Genomic DNA, 19,524 nt, shown 5'->3' with positions numbered 1-19,524 from the left:
CCACATGAAACTGAGCTGTTCTCTACCCAATGTCAAAGATCCAAAGAAGTGAACAACTAGCTTCACCCACCTACAGAAGTTCTGACCCTGTGTTTCTCTAACCTCATCCTTTGTAGTAGCAACATTTCTTTATTTCTATTTGACATTTACGCCTTACTGTTCTTCTTTCCTGGAACCCAAGGCGGCATACACAAGGAGCACAAGGTGGCCTCCCATCCTGAGCCAAGCCTACTTGGCTTCAGCAAAGCTGGTGCACTGGGTTCCTTCAGATCATGCCCTACAACCTTTTGAAATGGAAAATATGTTCAGAATCACTTCGTGCTAAGGCACCAGAAGATCTGCTCTCCAAAAACTATAAGAAGTTAACAATCAAAAGCTCCCACTGGATGCACCTAAAGTAGGTTTTTAAAAGTACCTCATAAAGATTTTGGATCATTAGCATCTCAGTCTTCAGCACATTACTTAAAAGTAAACCCCACTGATTTCAAAGGAACTTGCTTCTGCAGTTAAGTGTGTTTAGGTCTGCAGCCTTAATTTTGTAGGAGTGTTAAATGAATATGACATACAGAGCATTGTACTTGAACCACAACTAATTAGTCCTTTTTATAACACTGTGTAGGAACTTTGAAACTGTCATTTACTGTTGGGGCAAGGTTTTGGACGAGGTACATTGGTAAATCAATGATGTGAATGACTATAATGATAATGTATTAGGTCACATTTTACAAGACGAAAGTTAATTCAAGGACAAAATATAACTGTCCGGAAATTGCAAAATGGCCATAGAAGTTTTAACCTGATACTTTCTTTTAAGGTAGAGCTTTTTTACTTGTGTCCATGAGGGATACAAAAAAGTAGATTGGTAACTAACATGGAGAAATGATTTGGAGGTTAATGATCTGCTATAAACCAAGAAAGCTGTAAATTTGCTTGACAAAATGATTTCGAATACTGGTTTGTTTGTGTGGCTCATGAGAGGGAGTCAGTTTTAAGATTAAAAAGATGCAACAGCATCATAACCATATTTGACCCCCATGACCACTTCTGATCAAAGTAACTTTTGTGCACCATTTTCACATGATAAGGTGTTCTATGGCAACAATGCAAGTCATATTGGAATCTGGCAGTGAAACCAGTGATAAAATATTATGAGGCAGTACCATAAGAATTCTTAACATGAATAAGGTAAAATCATGTCAAAAGTCATCAAATGAAAGCTTTGGCAATTACTACATAGGCAAAGTGCCATTTGCGCCATGTTCCACTAACAGCAACAGTAATCGCCAAATTATGTACTGCTTCATTAGCATAAAGGGCTGGATGCAGGTAGCCCGTGAGAGGAATTCTGCTGAAAGAATGGTTCCTCTCACAGAAAGAGTTGGGGAGATACTTCCCTGACTTACTCCCTGTAGCTTCTTCTGTTCCTTAAAAATATGCTCTGGAACAATGTGGGGAGTGAAACAGAAAAGAATACTTGGGGGAACTGCTCCCTTCTCCTTCCATGAGTGGGAGCCTCTCCTGATCACGGTCCTTTCTGCGAACAGAAAGAGCCCTTCTGTTTGTGGGAGGGCTGTTTGTGGGAGGGCGCCCCCTTCACTTCCCCCAAAGGGTCTCCCTAACCCACCATGAGGGAATCACAGTCTTTCATTGTATACCTGGAGAAAGTAGAATGCTGGATCACCTGCTCTTTCCTTACCTGTTTTCGTGTCCTTGGGACTGGAGAGGCTGTGGAGGCGCCGGCTGTGTTACGGGGCTCTGCTGGGATAGGGGGCTTTGCTGAGCCATGGGGCTGTGCTGCTGTGCCATGGGGCTCTGTTTTTCTGAGCTGGGTGCGGAAGCTGGGCTGTTCAGCTCTGCATAATGGAAGACTGGTGATTAGAGAGTTGTCACCGCGTGGCATTTAGTAAAGGGCAAAGGGAGGCAATCATTACTGTGTCATACCCCATCTCAGGCAATTTATGTTCTGTTGCTTTTATTATCATGGCTTGTAATTAGATTTTAAGACACCTGAACTTAGAAAGCTTCATCTGATCGTGTTTGAAATCTCATCCTGCTCTGGCTGGCATGCGTGTTATTCAAAACCCAGTTGGAATTGACATACACATTTCATTTCTCAGAGTTCCTTCCAAGGGCAGAGAGAAATATGGAAAGGTTCCACTTTGAGAAAATGAGAGAAAATGAGAGAAAATGAGAGCCCATAGCAGCCCACTACAGCTCTGCAGTTGAAACTTTAGATGGCTTAGGCCCACACGTCTAAAGCGTGAGCACAACAGTATCAGATGGAAGATTTTCATAGATAATATCGTGCTCATGCAAGGTTTCAAATCTGGACCCCTGGACCTGTGATGCATGATGTAAGAAGGAGAGAAAGATGACAGTGAAAGGAAAGGGAACTGGAAGAGAGAAATCTTGCTTGGATTCAAAATCATTTGGCCACAGATAATAGCTTTCCCAAATTTATGTTCAAGATCTGTTTTGAATGACTAACAGACCAGCCACAGACTTCCCACAGGGTTCATGTGCATGAGGAAGTGTGTACAGGATTGCAGCCTAATTTACTCAGCGAGAAGGGGATGAAGGATTTGGACTGGAATAGAACTAATGCATTTGAATGAGTGGAGGAGAGTAGGGTTAATAGAGACATCTTCAGAAAAACCCTGCTTTTTCTTAGCCCAACTTCACAAAATCCCATGTCACAGTAAATCTTTGTCAGTCTTCTAAGGCGCCACAATATTCTTTGCAGTTTTCTTAGGTTTTCCTTCTTCTATTCTCCATGCTCTGTTTAACTTCTAAGCACCTAAATATCTAGCAAGCTATTAATGTACAGTTGCTATTACCCATTTTGAATCTGTTGGGCAGTGCACATTTAGACAAATAAAACAGGCAGGAAAGCAAAACTATGCAGGCTATGTAGGCTATCAGCTGCCTTTGAACTCAGCTAAACATTTGCCATTGCCAAATAAGGTCAGCCCCTCTTAGGTGCATAAGAGATTAACAAATATTTGTAAATGTGTATATGATAGAGTGTTCTTTTTCATACTGTAGCACTTCCAATAGGGAAAATATCTCCAGGAAGCAAAGAAGTTATCCACCCAGCAGCACAGACTGCTACAGAATCACACAACTTATGTATTCAACATCTCTAGTCTTTTAGCATTGTGCTACTGGGATGTAAAGCTACACAGACTACTTAATGAAACAGAACTCATCTCCTTTCCCTGTACCTCTAAGAACACAATTCTCACGCCAAATGTTGATTGCTTTGTGGGCAGAGGTGGTTAGAGAGAAATCTGTTTTTCTCCAATCTTGTCTGCAACCATATTTATCTCTGCATAAGCCCATAACAGCAGCAGAATGTTGCTGAGACATAACAAGAGGGAGAGGTCAGTGTGGTGCAAACACACAGATAGAGCCAATCCGGTGTTCCTGTCAATGTGTTTGCACTATGCCAACCTCGGCACCTCCTTGCCCCTCTGGGACATCAGGTAAGTGCTGCTGTCCAGCCACCCACTGCTAGCTATCAGTACCAAAATTCGGGAACTGGGTAGGGGAGCAGCACTGGGTTGCAAACGACACAGGAAGCTGCCTTATTTCAAGTCAGATCATTGGTCCATCTAGCTTAGTCTACACTGACTAATAGCAGCTCTCCAGGGTTTTGGGCAGGAAAACTTCCCAGCCTTACCTGGAGAATGCCAGGTACTGAACCTGGGAGCTTTTGCATTCAAAGCATGTGCTCTATTACTGAGCAATGGCCCTTCGCATGAGAAACTTGATTTGCCTTCAGAGGGTTCTAAGCCCCAACCCCCAAAGTGCCCCCAGCCTTCTTGAAAGGTAAGTTTTCTTATAGAAGAAAAACAACAACAGAGAACTGTGATTTGGGAATCTTTTCCAGCTACACTGGCTCCCGGTGGAGTACAGGGTCAGATTTAAGGTGCTGCTTTTGACCTTTAAAGCCCTTCACGGCCTAGGACCCTCGTACCTACGGGACCGCCTCTCCTGGTATGCCCCACGGAGAGCCTCAAGGTCCATAAATAGCAACACCCTCGTGGTCCTGGGCCCTAAGGAAGTTAGATTGGCTTCAACCAGAGCCAGGCCTTTTCAACACTGGCACCGACCTGGTGGAACGCTCTGCCTCATGAGACCAGGGCCCTGCAGGATCTGATTTCTTTCCGCAGGGTCTGTAAGACAGAGTTGTTCCGCCTGGCCTTTGGCTTGGAGCCAATTTGATTCCCTCCCTCCCTCCCTCCCTCCCTCCCTCCCTCTCTCTCTCTCTCTCTCTCTCTCTCTCTCTCTCTCTCTCTCTCTCTCTTTCCCTTTCTTTTCCTTCTCCTCCTGCGATGAGGCTACATTTTAATATTTTAATCTTCCATTATTTTAATGTTGTATATTATTTTTGTTTTTAAGTTGTAACCATTCACCTTGTTTTTATTATTGCTTGTAAGCCGCTCTGAGCCCGGCCTTGGCTGGGAAGGGCGGGGTATAAATAAAAAAATATTATTATTATTATTATTATTATTATTATTATTATTAATCAGTGGGGAGAGCCAGAGACATTGTTGTACTAGAGGCAAAAAAATCCAGAGCATGTCTCACAACGGTAAAAATATAATAAATGAAAATGACCAATCATTTGCTAGCGGCCCATTAACCTTCTGACCAAGGAGCTTGCCTAATGGTAGTGCCGGTCTTGCTATCATTAGGTTTGATCCAGATGAAGTTAGTTGAACTTGATTTTCATTTATTTTAATGGAACATTGTGATTTTTTCATGTTGATTTCAGTGATAAATGTGCAACTAACTTAGTCTGAATCCAGCCTGTTTAAGTTAATCAGATGGTGAAAATTATTATATTTTTAAAACATTTTAAAACAGTGACAAGAGACAAACTGATAAACTGAGGGGGGGGGGAGGGAATCTATATCTTATGTATCTTTCAGTGGGGAAGTAGGATGAATTTATGCCTTTCCAGGCAATAAGGTATGAGCAAAATTACCGCCATTAGATCAGAATGCTCTCCTCATATTTTGGGCAGAATTTAACACCCACTCACTCTGTGAGTACACAAGGTACAAAACCATTGGAAGGACAAGTTCCTAATGCTGAAGAGTCATTCTGTTAGTGCTCCTGTGGTTTTGAATCTGTTCTCAGTTGCACAACTGGGAGGAAAAAAACCCAAGCAAAGCTGACGTCAGTGGAGTTGCAATTATGTAAAGTGGGGTGAAAATGGAACAGGGGACGCTAGTGATTATTTCCAACTGCTGTATAATGTTAGTTCTCCCAGGAGGCAAAGGAGCAGACCCTGCAGTGCTTCATCAAGGCCTCTCCTGGTGGTTCACAGATACTTTTGCCATTTGAAGTGTTTTTGAAGGGCTCAGATTCTCTTCTAGCAAGGTCTGCGGGGATCCAGCAGTAACATTTATATAATGCCACGCACTGGCTGCACATATAAAAACTCCCTCACTTTCCCAGGGGTGCAGTTCAGATTAATTGGTTGCTACTTCTATTTTCCTCCAGGGTTTTAAGGGTCAGTTACTTACCCTCCTGAGGAATGATGCGAAGAGTTACACTAAGACCAGCATCTTTAATTAGCTTCACAATATCTGCATGAGGCATGTTAATAATAGACTGGCCATTCACAGCTAAGATCCGGTCTCCGACTTTGAGCTTTGCGCAGCGATCAGCGGGGCTTCCATCAATTATCCGGCCTATTTTATGGGGGACAGCTAGAAAAGAAAAGGAAAAATATATATACCCGCACAGTTAACCTAAAACGGCAGTCGATACAAGATAGCAGGTACAAGGAAGTAAACTAATGTTTGCATGTAGGCAAAATGGGTTCCAGTGGGAAATGTCTAGACGGTCTCACTGTGCTTTGTAAGCAACTGCAACATCCAGCTCTCTCCCCCCCGAATGCACGTCCACTTCAGTGTGCTTGGGTTTCTGTCTAAAATCTCAACAGCTAAATCAGCATTATTGGAGCTTATGCCGATAACAAAGTAAAGTATCCACCATCATTTTGGAAGTCATGACTTCCATTAGGGATAAGTCTTCTTTTCAAGATTAACCAGGAGACAATGTCTTTCTTCCCTGCATTTCCCCTTTGCCGTCCGTTTAGTTGACTAAAGGTCAATTGGAACAGCAGAGATTCAAAGGTCTTTACATTTTTTTACTTTTTGGTTTAGGAAATTCCTACTCCACCCTTTCTCATTGCCAACACACACACACAGAGTGGTACCTTGGGTTACGAACTTAATTCATTCTGGAGGTCCGTTCTTAACCTGAAACTGTTCTTAACCTGAAGCACCACTTTAACTAATGGGGCCTCCCGCTGCCACCACGCGATTTCTGTTCTCATGCTAAGGTAAAGTTCTTAGCCTGAGGTACTACTTCCGGGTTAGCGGAGTCTGTAACCTGAAGTGTCTGTAAACCCAGGGTACCACTGTACACACACACACACACACACACACACACACACACACACACAGTGGTACCTCGGGCTACAAACTCTTCGGGTTACAAATTCCACTAACCCGGATGTAGTACCTCGGGTTGAGATAAAGGAGCACTCCCAAACTACACAACTGCTCTTTCACAGGGATTGTAACCCCATCTAGGACTGATCATGGTGGGTAAGACACAAAGTTGTCCAATGAAAAAGCTTACGATTGTCCTCTGCTGAATCCTCTTATGGTACGATGGAAATTAGGAGGTAAAATTAAACAAAATATGGAATGCTTGTAAATATTGCACAAAGAGGCAAGCATCCCAAAGCTAGTTTGAGAGAAAAAAATATTGAAGGCAAAAGGTAACTAGACATTGCAGGCACAACCTAAGATTTGTTAATTTCTCTTATATATCTGAAGCACTGATTTGTGAACAGAAAACCCAGGGTCACCTTTGCAGTATGCAGTGTGTTGCATCGCAACCAGGCCACACCCACCACAGAATGGCTTTCCATGCCTAATCTGGGAGCATCGAGCAACTTATTTTCCTCCAGGGCTCTGCATGCTCCTGTTTATTCCAGCAGCCTGTGTGCCAAAGCGTGTTCTCCTTCACGGAGAGCACATGTTGCGGTGGGGGCCACCAGGACACTCCAAAGTGGGGGCGGGCTAACTGATCGTTGGCCACTGATGCGATTGGGGCTTCCCTTGTTGTTGGGAAGAAATTAATGTTGCCATTTATTGATTGACAGCCAGAAATGCTAAAACTCCTTGCACGAGGCTAGGGCTTCCTCTTTTCGCCCATGCAGCGGATTGCCCGTCCCTCCCTCCCTAGAATAGGATTGTTCGCTTTGACCTTGCTATGCCTGTCATGGGGTCGTCTGCTTTGGAGCGGGGGCCTGGTAGGAATTTTGTCCATCTGGCTGATTGGCTGGGGCCATTTGGTTTTTGCCTACTGCGTAGCAAATCGTCACAGCTTGTAAGGTTGCGGTTAGGCATTGGTTTATGGTTTGGTTGGTTGAGGGGCATGGATTGGCTGTGCCTGCCTCTCTAATGCTGCTGCTGCGAGGGATTCCGTTAAAGGAATTGGGGGCTAACTATTGCTTGTCCACTCTGTCAAGGGGGCTCGGGCCATAGCAATGAGGTCCTGGTTGCATTTGGGGTGAGGGCAGGTTCTCTGCTCCACGTAACCCCCAAGTGTATTCCCCCATTCTGACTTTCGCATCGTGCGGAATGTCAGTCTGTCCCCCATGGTGGGGGCAGATAGTCGCAACCAATGCCTAAGCAACCACTCACAAATTTGTATTTTAATAAAGTTGTGGCCAAAATTATGCCAAAAACCTTAAACAAAAATTCTGTGTGATGTGTGAGTTATTGGGGTGGACCTGAGGACCTCGACACGCAAGTCCGCAGGTGATGCTGCTAGATACTTTTAGGAGAGACCTGGAAGGACTTGAGAAGCTCCCAGCCATAGTGGGGCTGGCCTGCAAAGCAGTAATGCTGCAGGAGAGGTCAGGACTACTCTAGCTTCTACGTGGCACCTCTTCATGCTGTTTTACATGTGTAGGCACAACAGGATTGCACCTTTGGTCCTTAGAATGCAAACAAAAACATGGAAAAATGAATGGAGATTTTTTCACTAGGGTAGAGATTTCCTCACAAGGGGCTGGATCCAAATGTTCCTTTCCTCTAATAGAAAGAGCTTCTCTGCTGGAAGAAGGGAACGTCTGGATTCAACCCAAGTTCAGAAAATATAATTTTGAACTTCAGCTCTAAGTCCATCCATTTTTACATCTAAACCTGTTGATGTTAACCGTTGCCACATAATTCACCACTGCCCCATGCTAAAACACTTCCTGAGCCATATCAGGAATACAACTTCTGAAACTTGCTGATGAACTATAGTTTTATTTTCAAGCAAAAAGTGCTTTCATAGGGCTTTTTTCAAGAAACAAAATAACGATGCATGGCTTTTAGTACAGAATTAATTCCTTCTCATTAATTTCTAGTGCCTTAGTATTTGAAGCCCTTTTAATTAAGCAAATTGTAATTTGATTTAATGCTCTGCTTTACAGACACACTTAAGGAAATGCAAGACAGTCTGGATATTTGCAAATTATTCAATTTAAAAGAAAACAACAATATGTAAACTCTAAAAAACCCTATTGATTTGTTAATTCTAGGATCTAAGTTGAAACAGATTTACTGGTCAGGCAAAATAGCCTGTAGTAGCCACAGATTTTAGTCAGCCAGGGCTCCCTTTGTCCTGTACTACTGTGAACTCAAAGGACTGGGGAAAACCTGACCACTATACAGTGGTACCTCAGGATGCAAACGGGATTCGTTCCAGAGCCCCGTTTGCATCCTGAATGAAACGTAAGACGTGATGGCGCATCTGCGCGTGCGTGGGTTACGTTTTGCCACTTCCGCACATGACGTCATTTTGAGTGTCTGTGCGAGCGACGAAACCCGGAAGTAACGCGCAGAACATAACCTGAAAGCGCTCAACCTGCAGCACATTCAACCCGAGGTATGACTGTAGTCAGGCATGTACTGAGTACAGTTTGGATTGGCTATTTCCAGTTTTTAGGAGGCAGTTACAGTCACATAATGAAGTGCAATGTTCAGCCCAGCAGCAGCAAATGAGTATTATCCCACAAGCTTTATAATTCATCCTGGGCCATTCAAATGTGCAGATCAAAAGGTTGTGCTAATGAGTTCTAAGAGTCAATGAAAATTTATATGGAGGCATTGCTAGGGCTGCCATATATCTGGATGGTTTGCCTAAAACCACACAAACAGGATGTCCTGGTTTTTACTTTTTTAAACATGGCAACCCTAGGCATTGGTACAGAACTGGTTTTGATCACCTCTCAAATGCACATGGGAGAAATCACTTGTTTGTAAATACCACCATGTTAACATCTCCTTGCATCTGTTTTAAGATGAATGAAATACCCCAGTTACTGGTGTTTGTAAAACTTTTATTTCATGCTCTGCATTTGTTGATGGCCAATTCATCCATCCATTAACTGCAAAAATTATATGGTTCTTTGCTGCTGCTGCTGCTTCTTTTTATTAAAAAACCCACTTTTTGCAATGTATCTTCCTACCCCTTTTATTTACTGTTGTTCCCCCCTCCTTTTCTATTTCCTGTGTCTGCACATGTATTGTTCCCTTGGATTGTTTAAAAAAACAACCCAAAACCAAAACTAAAAGCAGCCTCAGAGATTTGCAGTATTGAGCAGAGGATCAGCAGGAATAGATTAAAGGGGGCAGGAAGGGCAGTTCAATTCTTTCTCCTCTGGCAATTTTTCCAGTCAATATCCCCACTTCCCAGCTGCTTTTCACTCTGCCGGAGAAAAGATAATGGTAGCCGCAGCTATTCCTGTAAGAGCAGAAAAAGCGAAGGAAATGAATTCTGAGCAGTAAAATGGCTGGATGGGAAAGGATTAAGCAAGCCCTTCCCTACCCTCCCAGGCTGCTTTCAGCTTTAAAAGAAGCTACCACAAGAGTAGGGGACTTCTGCATGTTTACATGTAGTTTCAGTGCCATTTACATTGTCATTTGTTTACTCCTACTTATTCCCATAATTAAGATTGCCGGAAGAAATATCAACAACCTCAGATATGCGGATGACACAACCTTGATGGCAGAAAGTAAGGAGGAATTAAAGAACCTTTTAATGAGGGTGAAAGAGGAGAGCGCAAAATATGGTCTGAAGGAAGATCATGGCCACTGGGCCCATCACCTCCTGGCAAATAGAAGGGGAAGAAATGGAGGCAGTGAGAGATTTTCCTTTCTTGGGCTCCGTGATCACTGCAGATGGTGACAGCAGTCACAAAATTAAAACATGCCTGCTTCTTGGGTGAAAAGCAATGACAAACCTAGACAGCATCTTAAAAAGCAGAGACATCACCTTGCTGACAAAGGCCCGTTATAGTTAAAGCTATGGTTTTCCCAGTAGTGATGTATGGAAGTGAGAGCTGGACCATAAAGAAGGCTGATCGCCGAAGAATTGATGCTTTTGAATTATGGTGCTGGAGGAGACTCTTGAGAGTCCCATGGACTGCAAGAAGATCCAACCTATCCATTCTTAAGGAAATCAGCCCTGAGTGCTCACTGGAAGGACAGATCCTGAAGCTGAGGCTCCAAGACTTTGGCCACCTCATGAGAAGAGAAGACTCCCTGGAAAAGACCCTGATGTTGGGAAAAATTGAGGGCACAGGAGAAGGGGACGATGGAGGACAAGATGGTGGGACAGTGTTCTCGAAGCTACCAGCATGAGTTTGACCAAACTGTGGGAGGCAGTGGAAGACAGGAGTGCCTGGCATGCTCTGGTCCATGGGGTCACAAAGAGTCGGACATGACTAAATGACAACATCAACTTATTCCCATTTCAAAAATGCATAGAGCATTTTTAAACAAATTCTCTGCATGAGGGGGAAAATTGCCATGAGAAAGGTTCTGCCTAGCCTCTTCCCTGCCACGTCCATCCTTTCACACTTGGAATGGGAGAAACACTGATGGTATAACTTGCAGCCTCAAATACTAACAGTCAGTGCATATATTAATTACCATAATGCTAATGAACCTCTCTTCTGTATTAATCATGTCTCCCACAGTTCTACAAACCATTATAGACTTAGAGACCTTTAGCTGCCTATTATGTCAGCTCCCATTTTCAGGTGTGGTCTCCAATCGAAAGGAGCTTATAGTCAGTTCCGCAGACCCCAAGAGACTCTAATCCTTTCATTCCCTGACAGCACATTCGCTGCCACCCCACATGGCGTCTCAAGTGGCTTCTGAAATTCAGAAGAGCTTCAGAAGCAATTTCTGAAGTAAATAAAGTACAGAACGAGGCAGAGCGTGGGAAAAACCAATTGGTAAAGTGATGCCCTTCTGTATGTCCAAAGGGGCTCACTGGACTGGAATCAGAAGCCAGAACGAAAGGCAGTTTTGAAATGGGGAAGATCAGGCGAAATGATACTACCTATTCTTCAAGAACAGAAAAAGCGGAATATCCTATTTTATGCTGCAGCTAATTACATATATTTGGTGTGGAGATATCTATCATCTATCATCTATCTATCTATCTATCTATCAATCATCTATCTATATCTATCTATCATCTATCTATCTATCTATCTATCTATCTATCTATCTATCTATCTATCTATCTATCTATCTATCTATCTATCTATCTATCATCTATCTATATCTATCTATCTATCTATCTATCTATCTATCTATCTATCTATCTATCTATCATCTATCATCTATCTATCTATCATCTATCTATCTATCATCTATCTATCTATCATCTATCTATCTATCTATCTATCTATCTATCTATCATCTATCTATCTATCTATCTATCTATCTATCTATCTATCTATCATCTATCTATCATCTATCTATCATCTATCTATCTATCTATATCTATCTATCTATCTATATCTATCTATCTATATCTATCTATCTATCTATCTATCTATCTATCTATCTATCATCTATCTATCTCTCTATCTATCATCTATCTATATCTATCTATCTATCTATCTATCTATCTATCTATCTATCTATCTATCTATCTATCATCTATCTATCATCTATCTATCTTCTATCTATATCTATCTATCACCTATCATCTATCTATCTATCTATCTATCTATCTATCTATCTATCATCTATCTATCATCTATCTATCATCATCTATCAATCATATATCATATATCATATATCTACCTGTTGATATAGATATGTACCACATACACACAGACATAATACATATCTATGTCTATGTATATAATTTCATCTATACAGGTGACCCAACTTCCACCATGGAACTGAAAGGGCCATACATAGGATTCCCAGACAATCTCTCCCATGTAGACACTGACCAGGCCAGAGCTGCTCAGCACCAGCAAGTTGCCTGCATCACATGCCCTCAGACCATGAGGCACTTCAGTCCTATGATCTTTTGAAGCTTCCGCCTTATGAAGGCCACTTTTGTGGAGCTCCATAAGGACCAAGGGATATTTGTACAGAGCTGTGTCCTTCATTGAAGGGTAGAGCACCCTCTCACTGCTTTAGATCATGGGATGAAAATCTTCCAATGTGCTATTTTAACCCTCACACCAAAATCACTGCATGGTTTTATTGAAGGGAATTACAAGAAAAATAAGAGCAAAACAATAAAACATTACAATATAAAAAATGCTGAGTTGTTTATATATTCTTGTTTACCTCCAAATTTGCATGCAGAAAGGTAGAAGAAACACTGGGTGCTGAAGAAAACACCGTACCTTTCTGTTTCTTCTTCTTTTTAAAACAAAAATTATTTCTCTTGACAGAAAATCACTAAACTCATACTGAGCTCCGGCTAATATCACAGCATGCCCCCAGAAAGCACTGATCGTTACAAGCTGGTGTCAGTGACAAATAATGTTTCTCACTTTTACAAGTACGGTGTCTTTTCATCTGTTCTGTATGTATTTCCCCTAACAGCTGAGAGATTGTATTTTGTAAAAAGTCACTTGCCTGTTTTCTCACATTTCTTTTTGTACGCTGGGTAAATGTCAGATGCGAACAGGTGAGTGTGTGTGTGTGTGTGTGTGTGTGTGTGTGTTGGGGAATCCAAACCTGTATTGTATCTGTACTATAACCTCTGGCAGATAATAACTTCTTACAATAGTTTTGTAATGTAAACAGAAACCGATAGAAAACTAAGCCAACAAACCCTCCTGAGCCAGCTGTCCTTTCCAATATGTTACACAGCTGATCACATGAATATTTATTGTGCCCACAATTCTCCATAGGTGCAAGAGCTTTAATTCAGCTTTAACTCCCAGCATGCCATGATTTAATTGGGAGATATAACACATAACTCAGTATGCTTAGCTTGTTTCCCTTCAGATGCCTTTTTGCCATCTAACACCCACTATCAATCACTCCTGCGGCCTTTTCCTCATGTGTCCTCACCAGTGAAACCCCAGGAGTTGTGGGGCAGCCAGAAGATGCGACGTACACAGCTATCAGAGGATGATGATGTAAGAAAATACTGCCTGACTTTCCCTTCCTGTGGACCTTATGTTCCTTGAATAAAGGCTTTATGCCATAGTTCAGGGGTGGCCTGTCCCATTTTGCCGCCTGAGATGAAATGGGAAGGTGCTCTCTCCCTGCCCTGCCAAAGCTTCACTTACCAGGGGTCAGGCTTCCAGTAAGATCTCACTGAACTCTCACAAGATCTCATGAGAGCTCTGCAAGATCTTGCCAGAAGCCGCTGCTTCTTCTTCTTGCTTCTCTGGAAGCACCCTGTAGGATTCCACCACCCAAAACAGCTGCCTCAGTCCACCTCATGGGTGAGCCGGCCCTGCCATACTTCCATTAAAACGTTTTTGTTAAAACTATGCTAGATATGAGGAAGTGAGGGTGGAAACTGTCCCGTAACCATATATCCCTCACTCAAGGGTTAAGACCAGGGCTATTTGTGTACATGCAGGACTTTTTTTGGAGGGGTGAGGAGTTCTCAGCTGCAGTGGCAGAGCCAATTTGAAGAGCCTATTGCTGTGCTCACACTGCACTGAACTCCCTGCTGCCTTGTACCTCTTGGTAGTGACACATGGCATTGGGAAGCCAGGAGAGCAATGTTGCCCTGCCTGGGCTGCTCCACCAATTGTTTTCAGCCCAGCATTCTCTTTTGGGCAACTTAATGAGGGTCCCATGCCAGAGGCAAAAGCAGACAGAGCAACAAATGCCAGTTCGTACAGTGGGCTAGCTTCTGCACACACTCCCTGATATCCTCCACTCAGGCCACCAAAATGCATTATCAACATTCAAGGACACATTTCAGTCACTGCGCATTTCAAGGAGTAGGGGTGGGCAAGAGATATGACCTGAGGAGAGGAAGTGTGTCCTAAGGAGATTTCCGAGGGTCAGACTTGGAGGGATGCATTTGACTCTTGGGCCTGAGATTCCCCAACCCTGTTCTAAAGAGGCAGGGACCAGAATATTTGGAGGACTGCTTCTTCTCACATGAACCTGCCTGCCAGTTGCAGTTATCACCTGAAGCACTGCTCTCTGCCCTGCTGCCATATTGGGCAGGTTGGACAAGGCTTTTTTGGTGGATGTAGCACAGTTATGAAACACTGCCCTGAAGGAAGTGTGACTGTCTTTAACAGTTCTTAGCAGAGGGAAACGTTTTTATTTCATGAAGCTTCTAAGGATTTGTAAATGATGCTTTAATACTCTTCTTTTGATGATGCTTCTATGTAAGCTTTTCCTGCTTTCAGTTCTTACTGTGTTAAGGTATTTGTTGCAAACTGCCCTGAGGGCTCTCTTGAGACTGCAGAGGTATTGGGAAACTATTTTAAATAAATAGGTAAAGGTAAAGGTACTTGACAGACTCTAGGGTTGTGCGCTCATCTCACTCTAGAGGCCGGGAGCCAGCATTGTCCGCAGACACTTCCGGGTCACGTGGCCAGCGTGACGAAGCTGCATCTGGCGAGCCAGCGCAGCACACGGAAACGCCATTTACCTTCCCGCTAGTAAGCGGTCCCTATTTATCTACTTGCACTTAATTGTGCTTTCGAACTGCTAGGTGGGCAGGAGCTAGGACCGAACAACGAGAGCTCACCCTGCCGTGGGGAGTCAAACCACTGACCATGTGATTGACAAGTCCTAGGCACTGAGGTTTTACCCACAGCATCACCCGCGTCCCTACAACACAGCTCCTTGTCGCTATGCATCTGGGAAAGGCATGGCTGGAAGCTGCCTATGCTCTGGGAGGATTTGTTTTGGAGGTGGAGGCTCTGGGATTGCTTCTTGTGATTGACGAGGTAGTGGAAGAATGACTGACATTAGTGGAGTGGAATGGATAGCTGGGCAGAGTTAGAGTTGAGTGACTGATAATGTCTGCTGGAGAATGACAGAGTGGAGGCTGGCTGTGACAGACAAGAGAGACTGAGGGGAACAAGAGATGGTATTTAATAGAGTTAGGATAGCTGTTATGACACTTCAAGATAGACAGTGATGTTTAATCAGGAAACTAGAAGTGTAAGAACTCTGTAGAGAAATATTACTTGTTCTGAATGTTCTGTTCTTCAATTAAATCTATGTTTCTGTTTAACTCTCTGGGTTCTGGCCTTGATGGATCCCAAGGCAGGAGTGGCCACCAGGGAGCCTGTGTGTGTGTTTGCGCTGTGTACAAGGACAGGGCAGGTCTGGGGCAAGGCAGCAGCAAGGCTAGAGTAGTGCTGCCCCACTGGCACTGTCCCAGCCTCAATTCTACTGTGCCCCATGCCCACACCATCCCAATACATGGCAGCAATGCTGGCTGCTGGGAGGCCAGGCCTGCAGCTGCTTTTGCTTATCTCATTCCACATATTTGGTGTAGATGTGCTTGAGTTAGGATGTAAAAGGAGAGTCTTACTGCTTTCTCCAAGCCTGTAATATTCAGGAAAACAAAAAGGAGGCACTTCGTCACACTGTGCAAAGTCCAACTATGGAACATGCTCCTACAGGAGGCAACGACGGCCACCAAATGGTAAGGCTTTAAAAGAGGGTTAGGCAATTTCATGGAGGACAGGGCTATCAATGGCTACCAACCAAGGTGAGAATGTTCAGCCTCCACTGTCAAAGGCAGTATGCCTCTGAATGCCCGTTTCTGGGAGTTGCAGGTGGGCAGAGTGCTGCTACGCTCATGCCTAGCTTACAGGCTAGCTTGGGCTGTAATAATAATAATAATAATAATAATAATAGTAGTAGTAGTAGTAGCCACTGGATCCTGGACTAGATGGGTTATTGGCCTGATCCAACAGGCTTATCTTATGTTTTTAGTAGGTGGTGGCAGCAAGCAGTCTGAGAGAAGACTACACCCTGTGTGATAGCTGAGGACTAGACATCGTGGCCACTTGAAGACAGGCCCTTGCAAGGGAAAGCCACATTACTTTTTCTGATAGACAATAAAGGTAAAGGTACCCCTGCCCGTACGGGCCAGTCTTGACAGACTCTGGGGTTGTGCGCCCATCTCACTTAAGAGGCTGGGGGCCAGCGCTGTCCGGAGACACTTCTGGGTCACGTGGCCAGCGTGACGAAGCTGCTCTGGTGAACTGGCGCCAGTGCTGCACACGGAAATGCCGTTTACCTTCCCGCTAGAAAGCGGTACCTATTTATCTACTTGCACTTAGGGGTGCTTTCGAACTGCTAGGTGGGCAGGAGCTGGGACCGAACAACGGGAGCTCACCCCGTCGTGGGGATTCGAACCGCCAACCTTGCGATCGGCAAGTCCTAGGCACTGAGGTTTTACCCACAGCGCCACCCGCGTCCCATAGACAATATGCTCTTCTATCTTGCCTGCTCCCCATAATGGGCTGGCCATTGAAGGAGACCTGCTCTGGCTCACCTACTTTCCTCATGGCTGTCACACCTACCTTCTTAAATTATTGAGCATTTATGTGACTGGACTTGGTGCCAGGCTACCAAGTAAGAAATTAGAGAGGGAGGCAGACCCTCTGGACTTGTCAAGGCTCATGATCTGGAGACAGACAGGCAGGTACCAACTTGGCAGATAGTCAAGCCAGGGAAGAGACTAAGGTGTAAACGGGGACTGGTAGTCTGGAACAATGCCTGAGGGAGTTGCTTAGATGGAGGAGCCAAGCCAGAGTCAGATGCTTTATGGGATCAGGCAGAAGCCAATTGGTCCCTTTAGTCACCTGACTTCTGGCTGCAGTGGTTGCACTGAAGTACAACTCATATCTCCCTCCTCTGGCAAGTTCCCATGGGGACCCAAAGAACCAGGCACCTCCCAGTTCAAGTCCCCTCAGCACATCACCTTGTTTCCAATGCCCAAACTTACAAAATTCCAATAATACAAGGAGAAAGCTGGTGCTGATAAAACCTTTTTAAAATGCACACACTCATCTTGCTTACTGTTCTGTCCCAAAGGTTACCTCCTATGTGGGTATTTCTTGGGCTGTACTTATTCAGGACAGCTCTAACAATTGCAAATAAAACTGCAGGACTCTATTTGAAATCCTAAGACCAGGGAGACAATGCCTACCTGACATTACAGACAATTCTCTTTCCATACCGGTATTTTCAATGAATTCTCCCCTTGGCTGGCTTGCAGTGAATACATTAACATTTTTACTGAACATATTTAAATATTTATTCTTCGCTTCCTTTGTTTAATGCTATGGCACACCATGCAGGGTAAAAAAGAATGGCTGGTTGGCTGGTTGCTCTGAAAGCTTGCTTGTGAAAATGTCAACAGCGTTGGCTGTCCAATAAATGATCAGCTCCCAGGGCTCAGGGACCTACTGGGTTATTTTTGCTTATATTACTCTCTATAGTGCTGTGCAACACTGAGATGCTACATAAGGAACTAATAATAAAAACATTATTTTTATTTTGCAAATAAAACAAGCGTACATTAAATGACAATAGTATTTGCAGTAACAGAATTTAAAAGCAAGTTGCTATGTTGCTATTTTAGTCAACTGTGAAAGCAACACAACATCTCCTTCCTGGCATCTCATATGAGGTGGGCCATAGCTCAGTTGCACAGGGCAGGGATTGGCCGGCAAAGATCCCAAGTCTAATCCCTGGCATCTCCAGGTAGGTCTTGTCTGAAGGCCTTCAATTGGTGTTAGCCATGGGACCTGCCACAATTGGTAGTAGCGGTGGGATCTGCTTCATGTGCTCATTAATTTTAATAGATCTCCTCTGAGTAAAACTTAGTTGAATACCAACCAATTACTTTAAAAAATCAATACAAGTCTAAAAACCATATGGTTCAATTTTGTACCTCTTCCCACAATACAGTCATACCTCATGTTGCGTTAGATTGATGTTGTGTCTTTTCAGCTTGCGAACGCAACGCAGCAAACCCAGAAGTGTATACTTCTGCGTGCTTCGTGCATGTGCAGAAGCGTTCTGCGTACTTCGCACATGCACAGAAGCGCTCTATCGCACTCTGCGCTTGCGTTGAAGTGCCGCTCTAGTTGTGGACTTTTCCGGGTGCGAACGGCACCCCGGAACAGATCATATCCACAACTAGAGGTATCACTGTATATATTATTTCAGGCACAGGTAAACTCGGCCCTCCAGATGTTTTGGGACTACAACTCCCATCATCCCTAGCTAACAGGACCAGTGATCAGGGATGAGGGGAAATGTAGTCGCAAAACATCTGGAGGGCCGAGTTTGCCTATGCCTGTATTATTTAATAATACACTTATAGCATAATCCTATGCTTGCTCACCCAGACTATTATCCTCTGTATTCAATAGGGCCAGGAAAACTGGGGACAGGATCGCTAAAGCCCCTTCTCCCTCTCTGATTTTAAAGCCAATTACATCACTAAAGCCCTCACTTCTAACTGGCTAGTCCTGGTTGCCAGCCTAATCCTCTGATTGGCTACTGCTCACAGTTATTTAACTTAAAAGACGAACACACTTCAATTTCCCCTATCCATTTGTGTGTGTGGAGGGGGTTTAGTCACCTCAAATTGTTCCCAACTGCCAGGCCCAGTTTTAAATGTCCCAGTGACGACGATTTTCTTCAGTCCTTGGGCAGCTGACCCAGAAAGTCACACTTTGCTCTTGACAGTCCTTTGAAAAGCGGAATAGCTAATAATCTGCTGATTAATAATAATAATAATCTGGAAAGCCTCTGCACAAAGACCCAGTCAGATGCTGCTTTATGGAAGGGAGGTGAATGCTGAAATACAGTGGGCACAATCCAGAGAAAGTTAACCATGAAATCAATGGGACTTAAGTGCTTAACTGTGGATTTAAATTCCATTGGTTTCAACTGAACTTAAGCTCACTTAGCTTTCTCTTGATTGCATCCAGTGGCCTCTTCCAGCCTAGTCCTCTTGGAATTCAAGTAGCTTAAGGCTTAAAATGGCTCTGTGAGCAGCAACAGCCCCAGTAATTTCTCAAAACATCGTGCTTCCATCAAGGGAACTGCAAGAAAACAAACAAAAACCCACAGCAAATTTCCACAATGAAATCAAGCCACACCTGCTGGTCAAATTAAAATATTAAGTAAAATTAGATAATAGTCACAGTAATAATAT

At 43.7% G+C, this 19,524-nt stretch overlaps 1 protein-coding gene and 1 long non-coding RNA gene across 18 annotated transcripts in view; one reads left to right on the top strand and one right to left on the bottom strand.

The window, feature by feature from the left end:
* The window catches only part of MAGI2 (membrane associated guanylate kinase, WW and PDZ domain containing 2), a 598,965-nt gene that overhangs the window by 40,515 nt on the left and 538,926 nt on the right, over nt 1-19,524 (bottom strand). For all 17 annotated transcript variants that reach the window (XM_081927615.1, XM_081927614.1, XM_081927613.1 and 14 more), the window contains 2 exons: nt 5,538-5,723; nt 1,697-1,853 (listed from right to left, as the gene is read on the bottom strand). In XM_081927615.1, coding sequence (XP_081783741.1) covers nt 1,697-1,853; nt 5,538-5,723 — 343 coding nt within the window. The remainder of the gene's footprint in view (nt 1-1,696; nt 1,854-5,537; nt 5,724-19,524) is intronic.
* Nucleotides 1-19,524, top strand: part of LOC309379087 — a 74,589-nt gene that overhangs the window by 21,164 nt on the left and 33,901 nt on the right. The gene's annotated exons all lie outside the window — the stretch shown is intronic.

This window comes from Podarcis melisellensis (genome assembly GCF_964234715.1).
Source record: "Podarcis melisellensis genome assembly, chromosome: 10".
In the NCBI taxonomy this organism is placed as follows: Eukaryota; Metazoa; Chordata; class Lepidosauria; order Squamata; family Lacertidae; genus Podarcis; species Podarcis melisellensis.
The sequence above is the reverse complement of the archived record's forward strand: the minus strand, read 5'-3'. Positions and strand labels throughout refer to the sequence as shown.